The 22,517-nt window shown below is 39.9% G+C and overlaps 4 protein-coding genes across 4 annotated transcripts; 2 read left to right on the top strand and 2 right to left on the bottom strand.

The window, feature by feature from the left end:
• The first annotated feature begins 662 nt into the window (after nt 1-662).
• hypk (huntingtin interacting protein K) lies at nt 663-3,810 on the top strand. Its single transcript, XM_068724344.1, has 4 exons — nt 663-861; nt 2,211-2,266; nt 2,401-2,452; nt 3,584-3,810. The coding sequence occupies exons 1-4, from the start codon at nt 700-702 to the stop codon at nt 3,677-3,679; spliced, it is 366 nt and encodes a 121-aa protein (XP_068580445.1). The 5' UTR covers nt 663-699; the 3' UTR covers nt 3,680-3,810.
• A 71-nt stretch (nt 3,811-3,881) lies between these two features.
• Nucleotides 3,882-7,975, bottom strand: mfap1 (microfibril associated protein 1). The gene is made up of 8 exons (XM_068724343.1): nt 7,774-7,975; nt 6,561-6,777; nt 6,327-6,468; nt 6,049-6,236; nt 5,395-5,664; nt 5,152-5,311; nt 4,777-4,866; nt 3,882-4,348 (listed from the first exon to the last, which is right to left on the bottom strand). Exons 1-8 carry the CDS (start codon nt 7,853-7,855, stop codon nt 4,169-4,171), a joined length of 1,329 nt encoding a protein of 442 aa, XP_068580444.1. The 5' UTR covers nt 7,856-7,975; the 3' UTR covers nt 3,882-4,168.
• Nucleotides 7,976-8,674: 699 nt separating this feature from the next.
• Nucleotides 8,675-11,183, bottom strand: hddc3 (HD domain containing 3). Its single transcript, XM_068724329.1, has 4 exons — nt 10,958-11,183; nt 10,068-10,123; nt 9,754-9,994; nt 8,675-8,876 (listed from the first exon to the last, which is right to left on the bottom strand). Exons 1-4 carry the CDS (start codon nt 11,067-11,069, stop codon nt 8,746-8,748), a joined length of 540 nt encoding a protein of 179 aa, XP_068580430.1. The 5' UTR covers nt 11,070-11,183; the 3' UTR covers nt 8,675-8,745.
• vps33b (VPS33B late endosome and lysosome associated) lies at nt 11,141-21,391 on the top strand. The gene is made up of 24 exons (XM_068724328.1): nt 11,141-11,256; nt 11,572-11,668; nt 12,531-12,611; nt 12,705-12,766; nt 12,885-12,934; nt 13,359-13,426; nt 13,547-13,592; nt 14,607-14,701; nt 14,874-14,978; nt 15,081-15,171; nt 15,797-15,874; nt 16,725-16,798; nt 16,883-16,969; nt 17,035-17,125; nt 17,204-17,278; nt 18,049-18,113; nt 18,199-18,253; nt 18,397-18,443; nt 18,759-18,891; nt 18,988-19,061; nt 19,158-19,259; nt 19,375-19,450; nt 20,119-20,238; nt 20,780-21,391. Exons 2-24 carry the CDS (start codon nt 11,573-11,575, stop codon nt 20,857-20,859), a joined length of 1,851 nt encoding a protein of 616 aa, XP_068580429.1. The 5' UTR covers nt 11,141-11,256; nt 11,572; the 3' UTR covers nt 20,860-21,391.
• The last annotated feature ends 1,126 nt before the right edge of the window (nt 21,392-22,517 follow it).

The raw sequence follows: 22,517 nt of genomic DNA, 5'->3' as shown, positions 1-22,517 counted from the left end.
AAAATCAACTTGCAGAATATTTATAATGTATTTGCTTTTACTGTCAAAGATGCACAAGGCTGGATCGCCAGCGCAGACAGCTGCACCAGAGCTCCAAAGTTCCCCGTGTGTCAATTAGTTTGTGATCATTTGACTAATTGTCAATTTGTTTGGGAGTTTACGCCGCTATAGTGCAGTATAAAAAACGGCAGGTCCTTCATTATTACTTTTACTCTTGTAAAGGAGCCCTGTGTTGAAATTTGCTCTAACCACCTTCATTATTTCAGTCTATGTTTTGCAGATTCCTTAATAAAATTGCACTTAATCAAATCACCATAAACCAATTGACACACAGTGAACTCGGGGCTGTTAAAGCGGCAGGCTATTTCATTTATGAGGCCTAATGATGCTTGTTGCACCCCTTGTGGTGTCCACAGCTGGTTTTTTTGTGTGCTTTTCCTAAAAACAGTTGTGTTAGTAGCAGTACAAAGAAGGAGTACAAAAAAAACAAAATATAAACAATAGCAATTAGCAATTACGATTAATAAAATCAACAAATAGAAATAAAACAGCAGAAGGTGGCGGTAATGCACTAATAAGCTGGATGCCAACTGCCGTAAAAATAGAAGAAGAAGAAAAAGAAGAAGACGGTACCACCTTGCTTTCCCTCCGACGTTTGACGGAACCTTTCTTTTTGTTCCGGGCCTCACTGGAGCAAACATGGCGGCCGAGGGAGATGTCGATTTGGACCTTGAAGCCGACGAAAACTGCACGGGAAAACCGGCGGAAAAGCCTCGGAAACATGACAGTGGAGCCGCGGACTTGGAGAGAGTCACGGACTACGCGGAGGAGAAGGAAATCTCCAGCTCCGACCTAGAAACGGTGAGAGCTGCGGCCTAACGTTAGCCGGGAAACATGCGGCCACTGCCGGCTAAGTTAACTTCCACTACCGGTACACCATCACCGATACAGAGCCATGTACAATACACAAGATGTGTACTTTGTAGTATAAGTATTTGTTTTTTATTATACAGTGATATTATATGCTTGGAAATTGTGCTGTAAACGATTAACTTAGTGGCTAACGTTAACTGCCTCGTAGCTAGCTAGCTAACGTAAAGCTACTTTCCCCACTTTGTGGCACTGTCGTAAACAGGTAGACTATAGCAGTTAACCAACCATAAACAACTGTAAATGGATAAATACATTAAAGAATTTAATATTTAATTTTAAAACGGGTTAAAGTGTGATGCATAGGTATTTACAGAAAGTTAAAAATGAGCTCCACAACATCACAAAAGAATACGTTTATAATGGTGTCAGAAATACATTTTAGGGTTTCGTTCATAGTGTTTTGGCTTTTTAGGAGGAATAAAAAATATCATATTACGGGTAAAAACTAAGCTCAATGAGGATCGGTAACATTAAAGTCATTGATTAATCTTATAATAATAATAATAATTATTATTATTATTATTATTATTATATAATTTCTTTTAAATTTATGAATTCACAATTTAGTTTATGAAATGTGTTTTTTTTAAATAATGAAAAATGTCCCCACTGAGAACCCACGGTGACAACTTATTGGTTGTATGTGTTGTTTGAGTATGAATGTTTATTAATGTCTTGATTATCATAGTTTCTTTGTTGTTAAATCGATGAGTCAACTTATTGTTTGAGCTCCAGATAACCTACTTAATTAATAACCATTTAATGTTACAGTAGACCTTCTCAGATATTGGTTTTAATTTGCGTATTTCATGCATTTGTTCTTTGTGTGAACAGAACAGAGCATTCATGTATATTTATAAAATCTCTCTGTAATCAGAACTCATGAATTCTCGTTAACGTTTGAACTGAACCACTAGAAGTCATTTAAGATGCAGCCTAGACTGAGAAATTAATTAAAAATATTAGCGACACATCTATGGATCATAGTTTGCTTCAGGGCTTATAGTTTGTCTCATTCTGTCAAATCATACAGAACATTTCATACGTGACGTTTTATATTTTATTCATAGCAAACAGCAGATTTTAATGGTATTGTGAATATGCAACATGTACATATATGCAGCAGCGTATTTGTGTTTTATTTTAACATTGTTTTTATCATATTATAACCTTGAAATCTAAAACTAAAATAATCAAATGAGTCTCTTTTAGTGAAATACAGCTGCAGGCTTTTCTCTGTGACGTGATGTTTTAACGGATTGTTTCTGTTCCTTCAGGCCATGTCGGTGATCGGAGACCGACGATCACGAGAACAGAAAGCCAAACAAGAGAGGTGAGACCAACGCCACTACAGGAATGAAAAAAATAACCAGCAGGTTGAGGATGACGTCCGGACATGAAGTCTGAACTCTGTAACAATGTAATAACTACCGTAACCCGTTGATTCTCCGTGTGTCGTTGTTTCAGAGAGAAAGAGTTGGCCAAAGTCACCATCAAGAAAGAAGACGTGGAACTCATCGTACGTTTTTTCATTTAATCCTCCTTCAATCACACGCTATCAATTTACCATTTATTTATGGTAATTATAGTTTATTAGACTTGAGTTATTTCACTGTTACCAAACAATGAAATTATGTTTTTGAATGTAATTTGAATTAATATTTAATTATATGTTGTATTATAGCTAAGAGGCGATAACAATTCGATTACATAAGTACATTATACAACTATTAAGTATTAGTTATATATATATATATATATATATATATATATATATATATATATATATTTTATATATATATATATATATATATATATTATATATATATATATATTTTATATATATATATATATATATATTATATATATATATATATATATTATATATATATATATATTTTATATATATATATATATATATATATATTATATATATATATATATATATTTTATATATATATATATATATATATATATATATTTTATATATATATATATATATATATATATATTTTATATATATTTATTTATATATATATATATATATATATATTTTATATATATATATTTTATATATATATATATATTTATATATATATTTATATATTATTTTTATATATGCTGGAGCATTAAGGGGGGTCCACATACTGTCGTGACGTTGAAGCAGCAGCGTTGATTTATATGGAACTACATCTGACTTGTCAGAAATCTTTATTCTAATATAGTTCAGTTAAACTGCGTCGTTATCAAAGTACCTTAAATGAACACTTGAGCCTCTAAATGACCATTTTAATCTCTCCTCGTGTTACCTTGAAGTCTTTAAGGAAATGTTGGCGTTCACTGAAGGAAGAATCAGAAAGTGGAGAAAAGTCTTGATTTATTGAAGTAAACGTTGAACTCGTTTAATAATCAAAGTCTCATCTATCCAGTCGAGAGCATCTTAACTATTTAAAACACTTGTGCGTGAACGGTCGACTCGATCAATGAGTTTACTGCACAAGTTGTAAAAAGATGTTTTGATGGTTTTTCATTCAAGGTAACAAGAGGAGAGTGATTTATGTAAAACAGCTCATTTAGTGGGTGAAGTTTTCCTTTTTATCTAAACTATGATTCTTTTTTTTTAACGGTTGATGTTGTGACGATGTTGCAGATGTCAGAGATGGAGATCTCGAGGTCGGTGGCGGAGCGCAGTCTGAGGGAACACATGGGGAACGTGGTGGAGGCTCTGGTGGCTCTGACCAACTGAACAAATCATTTTCACTGGACGCTTCAACCGGATTCTTTTTCACCAGAACTCATCAAGACAACGAGGCTCAACTGTTGTTGTCCTTTTTCTTCTTCTTTTTTTTTTTTTTAAATAAAGGTTGACCTGCCTCATGACGTGCCTGTGATTTCAAGTTTAATACTTTTGCTGTCAGTGGGAAAGTAAAATAATTTTAAAAAAAAGATGAAAATACAAGTTTTATTCAACACAAAGTTAGAATATCAAAGGAAAGATAATGCAGGAAATCAGAACAATAATCTGCAACAGAATCATTACTAGTTGGTCTGTACAAAACACAGGAGGACGTTTGATCTGTTCCATTGTTTCTGCCTCTGAAGGGTTAGAAGCCAACATTAAATCACGTTTTTAAAAAAAGATGGTTTCCTGCTTTCCTTCCACAACATGAAGTCCAGTAGAGAGACTCTGCCGGTCTCGGGATCAAGTCTCTGAACTCTCCGATAGAGTCCGTCTTTAAGTCTTCCTCTTCTTCACGGTGGGCCGGTCGAACACGTCCCTCACGCCCGCCGCCTTCTGCTTGAAGAACTTGCTGTTCTGAGCGCTCTCCTGGGCCCAGGCCGAGTCGAAGGACGTGGTGTCCTGGTCCACCAGGTGGGTGTACTTAGTGCGTCCGGAGCGGCCGAAGTTCTTCACCTGGTGACGGGGAGACAAACGGGTCGGATCAGAACACCATTTTAAAAAGTGACTGTTAGGAAGCAGCTGCTACATTTAACCATTAAAGATGAATTCATATTTAAACGGTTACTCAACACAACGGGTGAATGTTTACATATGCAAATGAGGCATTCTCTAACGGTAACTTCTGGTGAGTTTAGGAGAAATCTACAGACAAAGTAATAAAATAAATATGTTCTTTCCTCTAGTCTGAAAGAAGACTTGTTATGGAAGCAAAATAGACTAAAATCTAAAAGTTTACCAGAGCATGAAAAGCTAAATTCACTTCTTCTCAGAGTTCTTGTTCACTTCAACACCCCGATATGAAAACCTGTGTTTTTAATAAAGGTTTGATAACGATCAGCTATGACAACAGTCCGGTGAAAAGTGAGGAAGGAGCCGCTGACCTGCATGACTTTGGGTAAGATGGTTTTGTTGAAGTGATCCTCCAGAGTAGGAGCACTGAAGTCTCTCTTGTACACGTTCTCCTCCTCATCCTGGAACACAGATCACATCCCATCAATATATACACACATATATAATACATATTCATGGGCTACTTTATTGTCTTTATACAAACCCTGTAAAGAAAGAAGTCTTAGTATTAAATGCTTGTAAAGAAAAAGCTTAAATATCCTGTAAACTGTTTGATTTGGCTGCTAAATGTTTACTCTAATGTAGATGTTTAGGACTTCTGAAAACCTCAGTGTAGTAAAAACAAAGCCCTACACTTATTGATTGGTGTGGAAACGTCTCCAGCGCTCAGAACAAACTGCACTCACCATGAAGAACGCTCCTCTGTGGTAGTACTTCTGGAGGAACTTGTATTTGCCTTTGCTGGCTTTGTTGGTGACTTGCTTGCCGCTGTTGCGGAGCTCGGCGCGGCGCTCCTCCTCCGTCAGGTTGTGGAATCTCTCGATTTCCGCCTTCTCCTTCTCCATGCTGCGGAGAAAAACGCTGACGCGTCAGCTTCATTTCGTCACACAGCGGAGTCATTTCAGAGCATTCAGATTTGTTTTACTCACACTTCCCGGACCTCTCGGTCCCTCTTGATGCGTTTCAGCTCCCTGACCTTCCAGCCCTCGTACTCCTCCTCCTCGTTCTCGCCGTCCGTGTCCAGAGCGTCCAGAGCGGCCAGCGTGCGCCGGTTCTCCTCGAACTCCTTCTTGGCCTCCTCCTCCACGATCTTGAGGGTGTAGCGCCGTCGCTCCTCCACCTGCTTCTTGGCCTCGGCCTCCAGCTCTCGCTGCTTCAGCTCCTCCGCTTCGCGCTCCGCCACCGTGACTCTGTCCTTTCTGTGGAAGACGCAGATCAAACATCCTCATCCGTGTTTCACCATCTTCATCTGTGGTTTAACCGTTTCTATCTATTGTTATAGGCTATGGATACCTAAATAACTTAATATTCAAAATAGATTTTAATATTATTCAGTGGGTTTTATTTTCCATCTAAAGTAATGCATTCTATGTGTTCTATTTCATTTTTTTTTTTTACATTAATTACGGCGTTCTATTCCTGTTTCAATGTTAATTCTTTGTCTATTTCACCTCATTGTAAAGCACGTTTTGCAGTTCATTTTTATTATTTTTCGCTCGACACTTATTAACAGGCACCCAATCAATCAGCTGCTAGAAGCTGATCTGCACTGCTGCAGGTGGAGGTGAGGAAACGGTCCTTACTTGCGGATGAAGACCGGTTTGAGCCGTGGCTCCGCTTCGTCCTCGCTGTCGGTGTACTCTTCGTACTCGGACTCGGACTCAGACTCCGCCCCCGACTTCCCCTCCTCCTCCACCTCCATGACCTCCATCTCCTCGTTCTTCCGTTCGGTGGCTCGCTGGCGCATCATCGATCGCCTCCTCTCAATTTCCTGCACAGGAAGAGAAAGAAGAAAAAAAAACGTTTCTTAATACAACTTGTCCTGACTGGTGACAAGCAGAACACAAAGACAGTAACCTACCTCATCATCCACTTCCTCCTCTTCCTCCTCCTCTTCCTCACTGCTCTCCTCGTGGTGCTCTGGGTGCCACGTGCCTTCATCAGAGTCCTCGCTGCTCTCGGCCACGACTTCAGGCTCCGCGATCTGTCTGTGTCTCGCCAGCCTGAGGACAGACGGGGACACAGCGTGGCCAGATTAGCATTTAAGCATTTCAGCATTCAACGATCACATCAGTCGCCTGAAGCGATCCGTTACCTCTCCTCCACGTCCTCGGAGACGCGGTTGAGCAAACGTTTGAGACGTGGGTCCGAGACATCCTCCTCCTCCAGCTCCTCCACCGCCTCCAATTCCTTTCCCTTCTTCACAAACTGGAAGTCCTCGTCCTCCTCATCGGACGACTCCATTGGCGCGTAGTCGGGACGTTTACCCGACACGTACCTCTTCACCTTCACCTTCTCCATGGAGAGCTCACCTGGAACGCACAGAGACGAGGATGAGCCGTGAACACACGCTCTCACACCAGTGATGCTGGAGGTCTAGAAGTGTCGAGGCCTTCATTAGGAGTAGCTCACTAACTTTGTCACGTTCATAATGTTCAGAGTCAGAATTCAGTCATAACCGTTCAAATACTTTTATTCCTTTTTGGACTCACTTATTAGGTTTTAGAAGCCAACGCTAAAACCTCTTAAGATCTGTTGATATTAGTCGAATAAAAATAATCTGCAACGATTTTGATAATCAGTTCAATGCCAAAAATATTTGCTGGAATTTAAAAACAGTGAGGACTTGTTTCATATCATTGATCATTGTAAATGTAATCATCTTTGGATTTTGAATAGCATGTATTTCAAAATCACACTCTGGGAAAACAATATTTGGTAGATTAATTAATAAAAATAATGTTCGTTGAAGCCTTATAAATCCAGTATTGTTCTGCTCGTACCAGCTCAGAATCACAAACAGTGTTTTTGACAGGAATTTGTGTTGGTGATTTGGTGCACAACAACAAACACTGTGCAAAAAGTAAAGCACAATATGAAACAGAAAAATGTACAATAGAATATGAAAAAAATTGAGAAATGCATAAAAATAGATGTAGTTTAGTGCAGGAATGTGCTAAATATGAGATACTTTAAATAGGAATAACTAACGTTGTATGTTTAGAATGTTACATTGAAAGGAAAGCTGTTGTGCTGTTGTCGTTGGATCTTGTGGAGTTTATCAAAAATACTTTTGCTCCTGTAGCTACTACTATAAAACCAAAACTATATGTTTTTATCTATGAGGTGGACAGACAAACATTACACACATGTGACTGTTTACACGTCTTATTCCCAAATAATGCAGAATTTGCTAACCTACCTACCTACCTATCTAATTTTCAGACTACTATTGGTGTTGTTTACGCTAAGCTAGCTGGCTAATAACTTAGCACGCAGCTAGCCGACTGCTAGCTAACCGCTGTTACCTTTCTCGTTCCGGACCGGCACGGCTCCGGCCGTGGACTGGATCGGAGGGAGCTTCATGTTGAGGGCCTCGCGACTAGACATGACTGCCTGGTCGACGGTATCAACCGAATACAAGTTTTTAATAAAATGTGTATTTTACTCGCACAAAATGAGCTCGTCGCTACTTCTATCAAACGGAAGTTCAGCTAACTTGCTGAAGAGCAAACGGACCGGAAAGGGATTTGTTCCGACGTACACTTCCGCCCAAAAAAGAAACACACAGTTAAAATACACAAAGCTCACATCTAACTGACTTTTTAGACCACTGGTGTACTAAAGGTTACAAGTTATCGTCAGCTAAAAATTAACTCGAAAATAAACTTCAAGTTATAGAGAAGATTAAAGCTAAATGTCGACATTCTGCAATTCAAGAGCACAATAGCGGCCTCTAGTGGCTGATATCACACACACACACACACACACACACACACACACACACACACATATATGTAGACAGATAGATGGATAGATAGATAGCTGGATAGATAAAATGTCCCCTGTGACAATCATACTATTATATCTTTACATTAGTATTACTCATGCGTTAATGTAAAGTATATGTATATCTATAAATGTACTTATTTGGTTTGTAAATATTCAGAAAATAGTGATAAATGATACACATGATACCCAGAGCCCAAAGTAACATCTTCACAGTGTGTTTTGTCCAACCAATAATCCAAACCTCTACATTTGTGAAGCCAACCATGAACTGTTTTTACACGAAACATTACTTCAATAATTAACAAAGTAGTTGCCAATTAATTTTCTGTCAATCGATACTAATGCTCCTAAAAACTCAATTCAACTACTCAAACAAAATATGAAAACAGAAATTAAAAACCAGTGACCACACAGATGTAAACGATATGATTTATTTCTATAATTTACAAATGAAAAAGAATCTTCTTTGTAATTGGAGCGGTGTGTTGTCAGAGCTGGACCCCTCTCTGTCTGAACAGCTCCTCCAGCTTCTCCTCCAGCACAGGGTTGGTTCCTTTCAGGCCTCTCACCACCTCACGGGCCCAAACAAAGTACTCCTGCACCCGCTCGGCTGTCCAACCTGTAAAACACACACACACACACACACACACACACACACACACACACACACACACACACACACACACACACACACAGAGGGAAGAAGTATGGTGACTAGGTAAGTACACGGTCAAGTATTGGTACTTATGTACTTCTATAGTTGTAACACACTTGTCATGTTACAGTTTTACTCTTTATCTGACAGCTGTAGTGTCTTCGAATGTCCTTAGAGAGTCCATGAAGTATTTATTAACAGTCAGGAACGTCTATAATGCAACTCTCTGAAAGGAAACACCACTACCTTGAGTAGTGGTCATTGAAGCCTTGAGTCATCGCCATCTCGGATTACGTCGCTATCTTGTTGTTTTTTGCAACCGGTGAACAGGAAGTGACCATATTTGGAGTGAGGAGGAGTGACGTAGAGACGCCATATACGTCTCTGGTAGCGAGCTGTCAATCACAGTGTAGCCCCGCCCTAAAGCATCCTCTGCTTTATGGTCTGTTTGACTCTAAATGTTCCATAATTTACTAAATGAACATCATGCTGTATTGAAGAAGACTTGAAACTAGAGATTGAGACCATAAACTCATGTTTACAATGTTTACTGAGGGAATAAATCAAGAGAGAAGTAGAGTCATTTTAGACTAGACTTCTATACAACCAGAGGAGTCGCCCCCTGATGGACACTAGAGAGAATGCAGCTTTAACACATGAAGCACTGACTTCAATATTCAGATGTTGCCACCTGATTGGTGCAAATAACCTTGTTGGCTACGGACACCTGGGTGCTAATAGCAGTTGCCTTGTTTTGACACAATGAACAAATAAGAAAAGATAACTTAAATGAACTTCGGTGACAGTAAGAGAGCAGTGAGAGTGACAGAGAGGTGCTGACCGGTTGGTGTGCTGCGGTTTAAGTCCCTCAGATTGTACAGTTTATCTGCCAGTTTGACCAGCTTGGCTTGGCGGCTGCAGTGTGCCGCGTGTTCCACCTGCTGACGCTTCCTCTCGTGTTTGGGCAGGCTTTTGTCGTCCGTCACCTCCTCGACGATACGAGCCACGATCGGCCCAAACGTCGCCTCGAGCTCTGCCAGAGAGGTGTCCGTGTCCTCCACTGTGTCGTGAAGCAGAGCGGCCTGCAGGGAACACGAGACACCGGCTCAGTGACACAAAACGCACCGGAGCTCCCTGACGAACTCTCATACTCACTTGTAACACCTCGATGTCTGTGATGCCTCCTTCATGGCTGAGGATTCTCGCCACTCCTTCAAAGTTTGAAACCGTTTTACAGAAGAGAAAAGATTTAGACGTTTTATACATTTATAAGACATGCAATGTTAAAATACTCAGATATTGATTTTACATATATTTGGCATATAACAAGAGATAAGGAACTCAAGGACACAACTGCAAAATAAATAAATGTATCTCTGGTAGATATAATGGAAACATTGTTCCTAAATTAACTCATACCTATTGATATTTCTGTCCTGCAACTTCGTGTAACTTCAACACCGATACTGATATATCCTAAATGATTTAATATTAGCCAATTTATAGTACAAGCTTTAATAACCACTCTGAAAATGATTAAATCCCCAACTTAGATTGTATTCTCTTGATGTATAATTATTGATGGATAAATAAACACTTTAATGCTGTAGTTCGTAAAGGCGGAGCTACTTTAATTGCTTTATATATATAATGCCATGCATACCTCATCTTATCTATAAAAATACATCAGAACTTATTTGATCATATTTTGTATTATTAGTCCGTATCTGCCTATTAACTAATAATACATGTTCGTGCTGTAAAAAGTACAATATGTCCCTCAGCAATGTAGTGGAGTAGAAGTACAAAGTAGGAGGAAATAAAGTACAATATAGATATGTAATATTTGTATATTAAATCATATTATTATCAATAATATTTGTATATTAAATCACATTGTATAATATGCTGTTATACTATATATAATATTTGAGTAAATACACTTTAAAGTTACTTTCCACCACTGTTATTATTTTTGACTTCTGCAGCGTTGGATTGACAGATTCCCGAGCAGCACCTGAAGGCATCACAACAACGAGGCCTACCGATGGGGTGATTAATGTACGGGGTCTCCTCGGGATCTTTACGTCGCTGGTTACGATGTTTCTTTGCCGCGAAGTTAACCGTCTCTAACAATAACACTGCGTCTGAATTCATGGTGGAGAAAAACAAAGAAGTAGTGACAGGAAACAGCTGTGACTGGACTTCAACGTCGTTCCTTTTCCCTTTTTGTTTGGACCAACGAGTGTAGCAGTCCGTCCCTTTGTGTTGTCCGGGTGGAAACAGCAGATTATGATGATGATGAAGAGATCAGTTCCGCTTCTTTTAGCTACGGAAGCAGCAGGTCAGCTTCTAATATCAGTTTAACGCCCCTCCTCTTACAATGTTTTGACAGATATTTGCTGCTTAATTTCTGCTGTTTATTGGATAATGTTGTGATAATATTTCTACATAACTGTCAGCTCTTTGACGCTAGTCTTTAAACACGTACCGTGACGTTAAGGATGTGTTTTTAGCCTACAAGCTAACGCTAGCTGGGTCAATCACAGCATATATATCATGTGTTTCCATTGGTTGTAGGCTCTCTGTCATTACATGTGTTGTTACATGAGTATTGTGTTCCGTGTTCATTGGATGTGTGCTTATTGTTGTGGCCCAGCATGGCTCACAGTTCCAGGAGAGATTGTCCGGAGCTCCCGGACTTCTCTCTGCTCAAGAGGCTGGCCAGAGACCAGCTCATCTACCTGCTGGAACAGGTAGGACAATACGTCGCAATGTGTCCGTTTATTAGTCTGGTGTGGCTGACTGCCATCTTGCTCCAACTGCAGACTCACCACCAACACTGACAGTGTATCACTGTATCAGTGTTTTATTATTGGACATTCATTTAATATGCAACTGTAAACAAATAAACAAGGGATACTTTTTCACTGAATTATATTTTTGGGACTATTTGTGCAATTACGAAACAGCTGCTGCACTGCTGACCACACCCCGTCTGTCATCACGTGTTGGTCAGAGGAAACGGTTTACTTTTTCTTCTTTAAAGTCTCGTGACATTCTCCATTTCATTATTCTCAACAAACCCCACAAAGCCTGTTTAGTCTGTATATCCAGAAGCCTGATGTGACATAGAGCTGCACTTAAAAACACATCAGCACCGGGTGACAACTCCAACGCCTCACTCACCGTCCTGCTGCCACAAACACTCACTAGAGCACCAGATGTGGATTCATCCGCCGCTGAAAATAGTCCAGCTGTTTTTTGCCTTTTCATAAACTGAAACTGTGCATTTTGTGGTGAAGCTGTATATGTCGTTGGTAGAAATCAATGGGCTTGGAGCTCAGCGGCAGGACGAACTGAGGCTTCAGAGGGTTACGTGTGTTTTTGTGGGACAAGTGTTAAAAGTTTTCTACATATAATTAGTGTATTTTAGTGTTTTTTAGTGTACATAGTGTACGTGTTCTGCCCCACACTTGGTTAAGGCTGGAGATAATTCATTTTAATATTCAGAGAATCCTGTTTGTGTTTGTGCACAACAGAAAGCACATTGTGTGTGGATACATTGTCCTACAGCTGTCGTCCTCACCCTCCCGTCTTCCTCTCTTTGTCTCACAGCTGCCGGGGAAGAAGGACCTCTTCATCGAGGCGGACTTGATGAGCCCGCTGGATCGAATCGCCAATGTGTCGATACTAAAGGTGAACCTCATCAGCTGACTCTCGATCAAGAAGCTCTTGAGTTCAAATATCTTTTTCAAACATTTTGTCCCTTTTTTTTTTTTTTTTTTCCAGCAACATGAAGTCGACAAACTCTACAAAGTGGAATACAAACCTGTGGTCAGCACCTCAGATCAGTGAGCCCTGCACCCTTCATAGTCCTAACAATAGTGCAACACACACACACACACACACACACACACACACACACACCTGATGATGACTGCGTGATAATGAGGCATTACTCTCCCACAGGCTCTGTTTTCTGATCCGGCCAAGAATACAAACTGTCAAATGGATTTGTGGTAAGTAAGGCTGCTAATGAAGGCTCTATGACACGTTAACAGGAACAATAATAATCTTTAAAAAGTCTTTTGATAATCTTGAATGAAACAATAAAAAGACATTTGTATATATCGATATGTGTGTTTGTGTGTGTGCATATTTATGTAATAATAATAAGAATAGAAAACACTTTATTTCTGCTTCTTTTTTAAATCAAAGTTACAAAGTGCTTTAGACGGTTGAAACGGGAACAAAAAACATTTCAGGATGAAATGAAAGAATTCGATTCTTCGTGTTCTTTGTTCGCACCGTTTCTGATTTACATCAAAACGTTGGGATTTTATTTGGGGGGGAAAAGTATGTTAGTGTTTTTTTAAATAAAGGTAAATAAAAGAGAGTTGTTTTGGTACCAAAAGTCACGTTTCTGGATCCTTCTCGTTCCAGATGTGGCCAATGCAGACAAGGCAGTGGGGAGATTTAGAAGATACAAGATCATCTTTACCCCTCAGAAGGTATTTCCCTGCTTTGCTGTTGTGCAACACGCTCTGCTTTGATTTACCTTGGAGTACGTTCTGAATTGGACTAATGAATGAATTGACGAACCTGCCTGTTGTCCCTCCTGTGCGGTCCAGTTCTTTGCGTGTGAGGCGGTGCTGGAGGAGCAGGGGATCTTTGGTGGTGAGCGTCTTCATTTCTTTACTCTTACTCCGTTCCAGGTCACATACGTTGTGTCTCTTTTTGCTTTTAGTACAGGCCTTTACAAAATACGCACTGTTCTCTGCATACATCGGTGCATATACTAGTTGGTCGTAACATGGCCCCTTGAACTCTGACCATCTTCATTTATCTGCTGTGCAAAGGATTGTGGGTCAGAATAGCCAGGTAAAATCATGCAGCCGTGCGTACTGCAAAATGTGAGCGGTTCTAGAACATCCTGTGTTTTAGTTTTAGCAGCAATGATCAGTTTTGGTGAGAGGAAGTGCTGAACTTATTTTTTACCCCAAAACTATCTTAAATCAGAGCCGGCACTGATGAACGGATAGAAGTAATAAATAACACGTACTGTATGTTCTGTTGTTGTACTTGAGCAGCGTCTCAAAAGCCCGTTCTGAATCCGTCTGGATTTCACGACTGTGAGGAATATCACTGAACCGCCTGTGCATCGTCTGATTTATTTAATAAGGATAAAAAATACTAATACTTTGTATTTTGGAAGCGTTTTTAAAAAAAAAAACTCTTTAAAAATAAAATAAAATAGAGAGAAATATTTAAAAACATACATCACAGAAATAGACAACTACACAATTACCACAGACAAGTAAAATAGTTGGAGGTTAAAAGCAGAAAGTTTTGAATTTGTTTACATCATGACTGATCAAGACATTTCTCACTGTATACACACACACACACACACACACACACACACACACACATATACAGTGTAAATGGCAATACAAGAGGTGAATGAAGAGGAGTCTTATTTGTTTTTATGGGAATGTGGATCTTTTTTTATCATAAGTGTGTGTAATATCGAAGGTGAAAGCTTCACGTGTTCACTTGTAAATAATTAAAGTTAATGTTAAAAAAAAAGAGAACCTCCACAATGCTTTGTGAATCTACTTGCAGTGACACGGATACTTTGTGAAATGAAAAGAGAATACTGATTATAAAGGTGTTTCTGTCGTCCCACAGAAGTGACCACTGATGAGTGGTCTTTCTATCTGCTTCCTCTCGACGAGGACATCATCAGTCTGGAGCTGCCGGAGTTCTTCAGAGACAACTTCCTGGTGAGTAACGTCGCACGGAAACGATCGGTCGATAGATCATTGAGCCGGTTAACTCGAGCCATATATTCTGTGTCCTTTATTTGGTTGACGAGGTCGCCGATCGATCCTTTATATTTTGTGTCAGTGAGTGAAAATGTAGCACAGGTGCTTCAGGTTGTCCTTCATCCCACAGGCGGGGGACCAGCGCTGGGTTAGAACCGCCGGCAGCGCTCTGCACCTCCTCCACTCCCTCTACGGCCCCTTCTCAAAGGTCTACGGGATCGGACGATGTTCCAAGGTGCGGTATGATCGGAGAGCAGAAAGATCAGGTCAGATCCTCCTGCGACGTGTTCCGGCTTCGCCCCGCGATAACGTTTCCCGTGTCTCTGTCTGGTACCAGATGGCGTACGAGTCGTGGAGGGAGCAGGTGGAAGAGGGAGAGCAAAGAGCTCGTCAAGCTGAAATAGGAAAGGTTTTTCTCATCGACAGAGGTGAGAACACGTGGGTCCTTTTTAAAGGTGCAGTATATACGAGATTCAGAGCGTTAATACAGCAGCATGTGTGAAGATAAAGAAACCTGTCAATCACTGTGTAGCCCCGCCCCGAAAGCATCCCCTGCTTTATGGTCTGTTTGACTCTAAATGGACCATAATGTACTAAATGAACATCATGCTGTATTGAAGAAGACTTGAAACTAGAGATTGAGACCATAAACTCATGTTTACAATGTTTACTGAGGGAATAAATCAAGAGAGAAGTAGAGTCATTTTAGACTAGACTTCTATACAACCAGAGGAGTCGCCCCCTGATGGTCGTTAGAGAGAATGCAGCTTTTACACATGAAGCATCGGCTTCACTTTTAAGCGTCGCCACGCTGGCTAGCTAACGTCGCTGAAGCGTAGCACCTTAACCCTCCGGTTTCCCCTCAGGTGAACACTGCTAGCCCTGTCGGCACTGTTGCCGTCGTTAGCACCGTTAGCTGCGAGCCGTCGCCGCGTTGAGAGCCGCTGAGAGGAAACAGAAACGCTCCCGCTCTGGTCCACAGCTCCTTTGATCTCTCCGAGGACGACACGCTGAGCTGTGCTCTCGTCTCTAACGCTGTCGTTGTGTTTGCAGATGTGGACTTCGTCACTCCTCTGTGCTCTCAAGTGGTCTACGAGGGGCTGGTGGATGACATATTTAGAATCAAATGTGGTGGGTATGAAAGCAGCCTGTGGAGAGTCGACTGTGTTCAGTGTGAAGAGCTGCGTCTGTCCACTTAAAGACATGACGTTTTAATACACATTTTTAAATACCTTTTAACAAAGCTGAATTACACAGTGAACCTGTTCTCGTTTACATATTTATTTTAATAACACAACTTAACGAGCAGAAAATAAATATCGCTGCTCATAAAATCTGGTTGTTAAATCAGTCAAATCACGATTTTTTTGATACGTCAACATCGTCTGACAAAGTGATATTTAAATTGAATTATAATTGCTGATTTGATAGATATATAGATGTTGTTTTTTGTCCGTGTCGCACTATTAACAGTCTGTATATTTTTGGGGCTTTTTGTCAGACCAAGATTTCACTTTGGACCCTGATGGGGTTTTATTTTGACAGTCTAAAGACTAAATAAAAAGCTTTTATTTTTATAGCGCCTCTCAAAAAAAAATGTTACTTCACAAAATACAACAAAGGTACAAAAATAGCGAATCTTAAAACACCAAAAACAACTCACAGTTAAATAAATGTGTGTTGTACAACAGCCAGTTAACAAAGATGGGTTTTTAAAAGCTTTTTAAACTGAAGCACTGGTTCATGATTTAATAATATAATAACAATAATACATTTTATTTAGCTAATTTTTACACTTTAAAGATAAAATAGAGGGAAATATTTTAAAACATGCGTCATAGAAATAAACAACTACGTTTTGACAGACGAGTGAAATGGTTGGAGGTTAGAAGCAGATTAGAAACGGTGTGTTTTTCCTGCAGAATTAAAGCGGCCATTGTTGTATAATGACACGTTTGATTATCGTCTCATCGTTCTGCAGGATGTGTGGAGTTTGGACCCGATGTCACGTCGTCTGACAAAAGTCTTAAAGTCATGCTGAACTCTCAGGATAAGGTAGGCCGATCTTTAATCATCATCGTCATCGTCATCGTCGTGACTCCTACGTTGAGTGTTTGAACTCTCGCACGCGTCTCCTAGGTCTTCAACGAAATCAGAAACGAGCATTTCTCCAACGTCTTCGGCTTCCTCAGTCAGAAAGCCAGGAACCTCCAGACCGCGTATGATGTGAGTAGATGTCCGTCTCCCTCCTCTGTTGTTTTAGTTCAGACTGACACTCTTTTACTCTACAGAAGCGTCGGGGGATGGACATAAAGCAGATGAAGACGTTCGTGTCAGAGGAACTCAAAGGGTTAAAACAGGAGCATCGGCTGCTCAGCCTACGTGAGTGTTCCTCACATGGAACCATTTTTTATTTTTAAATTTATTTTAAAGTTCGCTGAAGAGCACGTTCTCTTTCAGACATCGGTGCAAGTGAATCGATAATGAAGAAGAAGACGAAGCAGGACTTTCAGGAGCTGTTGAAGACGGAACACTGTAAGAACATTGTAGATTCAGCTTTCAGTTAAATGTGTTCCTTAATCATTAAAGGGACAGTACTGATGTTTAGAAGGGTTCGTATGAGGTTCTTCTCCACAGTCAAAGTTCTACTACAGTAGATGGAGGTATTTTAGACTCCTAAAAGAATTAATGTCAGTTTAAGTTTTAAGCTATATTTAGAATACTTTCACCTCTTTATCTTGACGTCAGACGGACATTTCTGAAGGGGACTGAAGCTGTTATCTATGATCTCTACAAAGACACCAGACTCCATTGACAAAAACAGAACGCATGAGGTGCTGCTCTACTGCTGCCTCCATCTGTTAGTGTGTTTGTGTTATTGTGAGACTTCGGTGAATCTGAACTAACCATTTACAACCCGAGGGGTGCCGGCATCAAAAGTATATTTTATATAGAACTCCAATCCATATGGGGGCTAAGGTTTCCTTCGAGGGCTTTAAGGTAAAATTAGGAACTTCTGCTTTTCGACACCAAAGTCACTCACAGCGACACAAACTAACTAACAGATTGAGGCAGCGGTAGAGCAGTAACTCCTGTGTGCTCAGAGGTAAAGTCACCGTTGTCGTCAGTGGAGTCCGGTGGCGTTGAAGAGAGCACAGATGGATTTAACAGTTTCAGTTCCTAACAGAAAGTATTCTAAAGCGCCTCATACAACCCTACTTTAAAACGTCCAAACCATCCCTTTAATGTCACTTCTGCTTCACGGAGCATGATCTGTTCAGTTGAAGTCTTGCTTTGTGTTCCAGCTTTACTTGAAGGATTTGATATCCGTGAAAGCATTTCTTTCTTAGAGGAGCACATCAGCCGACAGGTCAGTCTGATTCAGGATCAGGTCAAATTATTAAGAACACTCTGGAAACGTCTTTATTCTTTTTTTTTTTATTGTTTCTTTCAAGGTCTCCATGATGGAAAGTCTGAGGCTGCTTTGTCTTCTGTCCATCACGGAGAACGGTTTGTTGTCTTTGTGTAAATGTGAAGACACATTCAGATTATTCTCATGTTGCATTAATAACTGTGTGTGTGTGTGTGTGTGTGTGTGTGTGTGTGTGTGTGTGTGTGTGTGTGTGTGTGTGTGTGTGTGATGTTTCTCGCAGGACTTCTGCCAAAAGATTACCGCTCATTAAAAGCACAATATCTACAGGTGAGATGTTTATGGAAGCAACAAATACACACACACACACATGGCATTAGACACTAATAATAATAATAATACAATAATAAAACAGATCTCAGAATCACACCCTCAGCATTTAACAACAAACAGGAACAACTAAAAATGTAAAATGAAAGCTGTTTTTTTTAGGCTATTTAGAGGTACAGGTGCTGTTTCCGTCTGTTTGTTGTGTGTGTATTGGACTGTTGTTGCTGGATTTACTAGCCCTAGTTAAGCCCCGCCCAGTTCAGGAGCCCCCGGCCTTCAATGTGAAAGGTTTTTTTCTCTGCTCGACCTCATCAGAGCTATGGAGCGGACCACCTGCTAACATTTGCCAACCTGAAGCAGCTGGGGCTGCTGGTGGAGCAGCCGACGGGGGAAACGCTGACCGTCATGGAGAGCAAAGTGGGCAAACTGGTCAACGACAAGACTGCAGGTGAAACGGGCTTCTGTTTCTATTTCAAGTCCTCCAAAACACAATCTCAGTTTCTCTCCGTTATTTTTTGTTATTCTATTATTCATTTTTTAACAGGGAAGCTGACTGACGCCTTCTCTTCTCTGGCAAAAAAGAGCAACTTCAGAGCTCTGAGCCGAAAGCTCAACCTGGTAAAATCCTCATCACCTTTCCTATCTTGTTCACGGTGCCCCGCTGAGAAGGCCGTATTTTAACAATCGCATTATTATCTTGATTTTTGTGTAAAGGTGCCAAAGTCTGATGAAGAATATGACCTGCGTGTCCCACGAGACATGGCCTACATCTTCAGCGGTGCCTACGTCCCTCTGAGCTGCAAACTCGTGGAGCAGGTGAGGAAACGAACGAGGACTCGTTCATTCCACAGGATCTCACCCGTTCTCTGTGTGGGAGACAAGTAAAGAGACGAGAGGAGTCAGGTGTTCTTCCTGCTCTGGTCATGTGCAGGTGTTGGAGCGAGACGGTTGGACGGGGCTCGAAGAAGTCACCAGGCTGCTAAATGGACACGAGTTCGCTGTTACAGGTCAGATCATAAAGAGATATTAATATAATGTTGACAGTGAATCTTTTGAGGACGTCAGTGAGCACTTAGAAAACCCCATTACACAGGGTCAGGGGTTAGAGAAACCCGATGACCTCGGCTAGATTAACCCCGGAGAAGTTTCTTTACCATGACATCTGTAAATGAGTTTTTAATTGACTTTTTACCCATAATGAAAATGATCATGATAATAATATTAATGATAATTATAATATTTATAATAATAATTATAATAATAGTATTGATAATAATAATAATTATGATAGTGATTATCATTATAATAATAATTATGACATTGATAATAAGAATTAATAATATTAATAATAACAATGATACTGTTAATAGTTATAATAATAATTATAATGACAATGGTAATTATAATAATGATAATACTAATTACATTGATAATGATTATAATAATAATAGTATTGATAATAATAATAATAGTGATAGTGATAATGATTATAATAATAATTATGACAATAATAATAACAATTATAATGACAATAATAACAATGATACTGATAATAGTTATAATAATAATAATTATTATTATAATAATGATAATTAAGACAATGATGATAATAATCATAATAATAATTATATTAATGATGATAAACTCATAACTATAAATGTTTTGTTTCTCACAGGAAGCAGCGGAGCGGATTCAAGAGCAAAGAGCGATGCTCAGCGCATCATCCTCGTCATGTTCCTCGGAGGCTGCACCTTTTCTGAGATCTCAGCTCTCCGGTTCCTCGGCAGAGAGAGAGGTAAACGTCTTTTCATGTTCATTTACTGTGGTTTCCCTCCTCTGGGCTTCATTCTTCCTCTTCCTCATGTTGCTGCTGTTTGGAGTTGAGGGGGGCAACGATACATCGATATATCAATTCATTAACGGCGAACCAATATAATAGATGCAAAGTGAACACAGCGATACATATAATCATCTTTAAGATAGTTGTTTTTAAATTCTTAGTTACATAATCCCTGGCAAATCAGCTGACAATATCTCACACCACATTAAGCAACATTAGTTCATTTAAAAGGTTTTACAGTTTCTCTTCTTTTGTGATTATTAAGATGAATACGTATTAATAAACCTGTTTACTTTCAGTAGCTATGCTGTGAAGAATGTGTCGACCGGGATGGGGCTTTAACTTTCATACATTTTCATTTAGCAGTAACATTTTATTATAGTGTTTGCCATGAATTCCTCGTGAAACTACCTGCAAATTATTCACTTGTTGCTTTGTGTCAAAAGACCTGAAAGTAGGTCTAAAGTATACTAAATAACATGCTTTCTGTTCCCAGGTTATAAATTCATCGTGGTGACAACTGCGATCACAAACAGCTCGAGACTCATCGAGTCTTTGCTGGGCAACCAGGTATGAAGCCCGTCAAACACACCACGACGGACAGAAACCGAGACATTCCCGCGGCCGCTCATCAGTCATTCCCTCCAGAGATCACTGTCTGACGACCAAGGAACTGTAAAGATGTATAAAGTGAATAAATGTTTTTAACACGGTGGATGATTGTTCACTTTATTTGGGGTTTGGTCCGCAAGAGCCGTGGAATGTGACTAAGTAGAGAAGATGAACTGGACTCTCAATGTTTCAGGCTTCTTGAAGCTCGAATTCAAGGACGAGAATGTGGTCAAAGCCACCTTTTAGTATTTAACCTGTCAGGATGAGCAGAAACAGAAGGTGTCCTGTAAGGTAATTACTCCACTCTATTATATATGTAAGCAAAGTGGTAAATGCATGCTTAAGCATAATTAATCAGAGGTCAGGACACACATGCTCCAGGTTGTAGGCAGACATGTCAGTCAAAGAGTTCAGGAAGACTCCACTGTATCTGTTGAGAGGGAGGTTGTTACTCCAACTAGCTTTGGAAATTAATAAATTTACTTTTACTCCACTACATTTGTCTGTCGGCTTTAATTACTTTTCACAAAACTGTTTTTCTTCCCCTTCCTGTCCAGTGCAAACCACGTATCTCCAGATGTGTTGGTGTTGAATGTTTGTGATAAACTGAAGGATGAAGTGTTCCTTTATATGTTGGTGTTGAATGTTTGTGATAAACTGAAGGATGAAGTGTTCCTTTATATGTTGGTGTTGAATGTTTGTGATAAACTGAAGGATGAAGTGTTCCTTTATATGTTGATGTTGAATGTTTGTGATAAACTGAAGGATGAAGTGTTTCCTTTACAGTTGTGGTCAAAAGTTTACATACACTTGTAAAGAACATAATGTCATGGCTCTCTTGAGTTTCCAGTTATTTCTACAACTCTGATTTTTCTCTGATAGAGTGATTGGAACAGATACTTCTTTGTCACAAAAAACATTCATGAAGTTTGGTTCTTTCATGACTTTATTATGGGTTAACAGAAAAAGTGACAAAATCTGCTGGGTCAAAAATATACATACAGCAACATGAATTAGCAATTTTGGTGACTTAGAAAGTTGTGTCAATGAAATGAGCTTCATAGCATGGCCTCTTAACTTCTTGTGAGTGATTATGAGTGACTACAGCTGGTGACTTCTCTGAGGCCATTTAAATAGGGCTCATTGGATACAAACGCCCACAAACGCTACAATGGGAAAGTCAAAGGAGCTCAGCATGGATCTGAAAAAGCGAATCATTGACTTGAACAAGTCAGGAAAGTCACTTGGAGCCATTTCAAAGCAGCTGCAGGTCCCAAGAGCAACAGTGCAAACAATTGTTTGTAAGTATAAAGTGCATGGCACTGTTTTGTCACTGCCACGATCAGGAAGAAAACGCAAGCTATCACCTGCTGCTGAGAGAAAATTGGTCAGGAGGGTGAAGAGTCAACCGAGAACCACCAAAAAGCACATCTGCCAAGAATTAGAAGCTGCTGGAACACAGGTGTCAGTGTCCACAGTCAAGCGTGTTTTGCATCTCCATGGACTGAGAGGCTGCCGTGCAAGAAGGAAGCCCTTGCTCCAAAAGCGGCACCTTAAGGCTCGACTGAAGTTTGCTGCTGATCACATGGACAAAGATGAGACCTTCTGGAGGAAAGTTCTGT

The sequence above is a fragment of the Cebidichthys violaceus genome, unplaced genomic scaffold, assembly GCF_023349555.1.
Source record: "Cebidichthys violaceus isolate CVI_PGR_0920_01 unplaced genomic scaffold, fCebVio1.0.p SCAF_30, whole genome shotgun sequence".
NCBI lineage: Eukaryota > Metazoa > Chordata > Actinopteri > Perciformes > Stichaeidae > Cebidichthys > Cebidichthys violaceus.
This window is presented reverse-complemented; position numbering and strand designations above follow the sequence as displayed.

Excerpts from the sequence above, each read along its gene's own strand:
- hypk (XM_068724344.1), top strand. The coding sequence starts at position 700 with ATGGCGGCCGAGGGAGATGTCGATTTGGACCTTGAAGCCGACGAAAAC. Across the intron at positions 862-2,210 it reads CCAGCTCCGACCTAGAAACG|GCCATGTCGGTGATCGGAGA; the intron begins GTGAGAGCTGCG and ends CTGTTCCTTCAG. Across the intron at positions 2,267-2,400 it reads CAGAAAGCCAAACAAGAGAG|AGAGAAAGAGTTGGCCAAAG; the intron begins GTGAGACCAACG and ends TCGTTGTTTCAG.
- mfap1 (XM_068724343.1), bottom strand. The coding sequence starts at position 7,855 with ATGTCTAGTCGCGAGGCCCTCAACATGAAGCTCCCTCCGATCCAGTCC. Across the intron at positions 6,778-7,773 it reads GCCGGTCCGGAACGAGAAAG|GTGAGCTCTCCATGGAGAAG; the intron begins GTAACAGCGGTT and ends TGTGCGTTCCAG. Across the intron at positions 4,349-4,776 it reads TCTTACCCAAAGTCATGCAG|GTGAAGAACTTCGGCCGCTC; the intron begins GTCAGCGGCTCC and ends CCCCGTCACCAG.
- hddc3 (XM_068724329.1), bottom strand. The coding sequence starts at position 11,069 with ATGAATTCAGACGCAGTGTTATTGTTAGAGACGGTTAACTTCGCGGCA. Across the intron at positions 10,124-10,957 it reads GTACATTAATCACCCCATCG|GAGTGGCGAGAATCCTCAGC; the intron begins GTAGGCCTCGTT and ends CAAACTTTGAAG. Across the intron at positions 8,877-9,753 it reads AAACCGCAGCACACCAACCG|GTTGGACAGCCGAGCGGGTG; the intron begins GTCAGCACCTCT and ends TGTGTTTTACAG.
- vps33b (XM_068724328.1), top strand. The coding sequence starts at position 11,573 with ATGGCTCACAGTTCCAGGAGAGATTGTCCGGAGCTCCCGGACTTCTCT. Across the intron at positions 13,593-14,606 it reads GGAGCAGGGGATCTTTGGTG|AAGTGACCACTGATGAGTGG; the intron begins GTGAGCGTCTTC and ends GTCGTCCCACAG. Across the intron at positions 15,875-16,724 it reads CATATTTAGAATCAAATGTG|GATGTGTGGAGTTTGGACCC; the intron begins GTGGGTATGAAA and ends ATCGTTCTGCAG.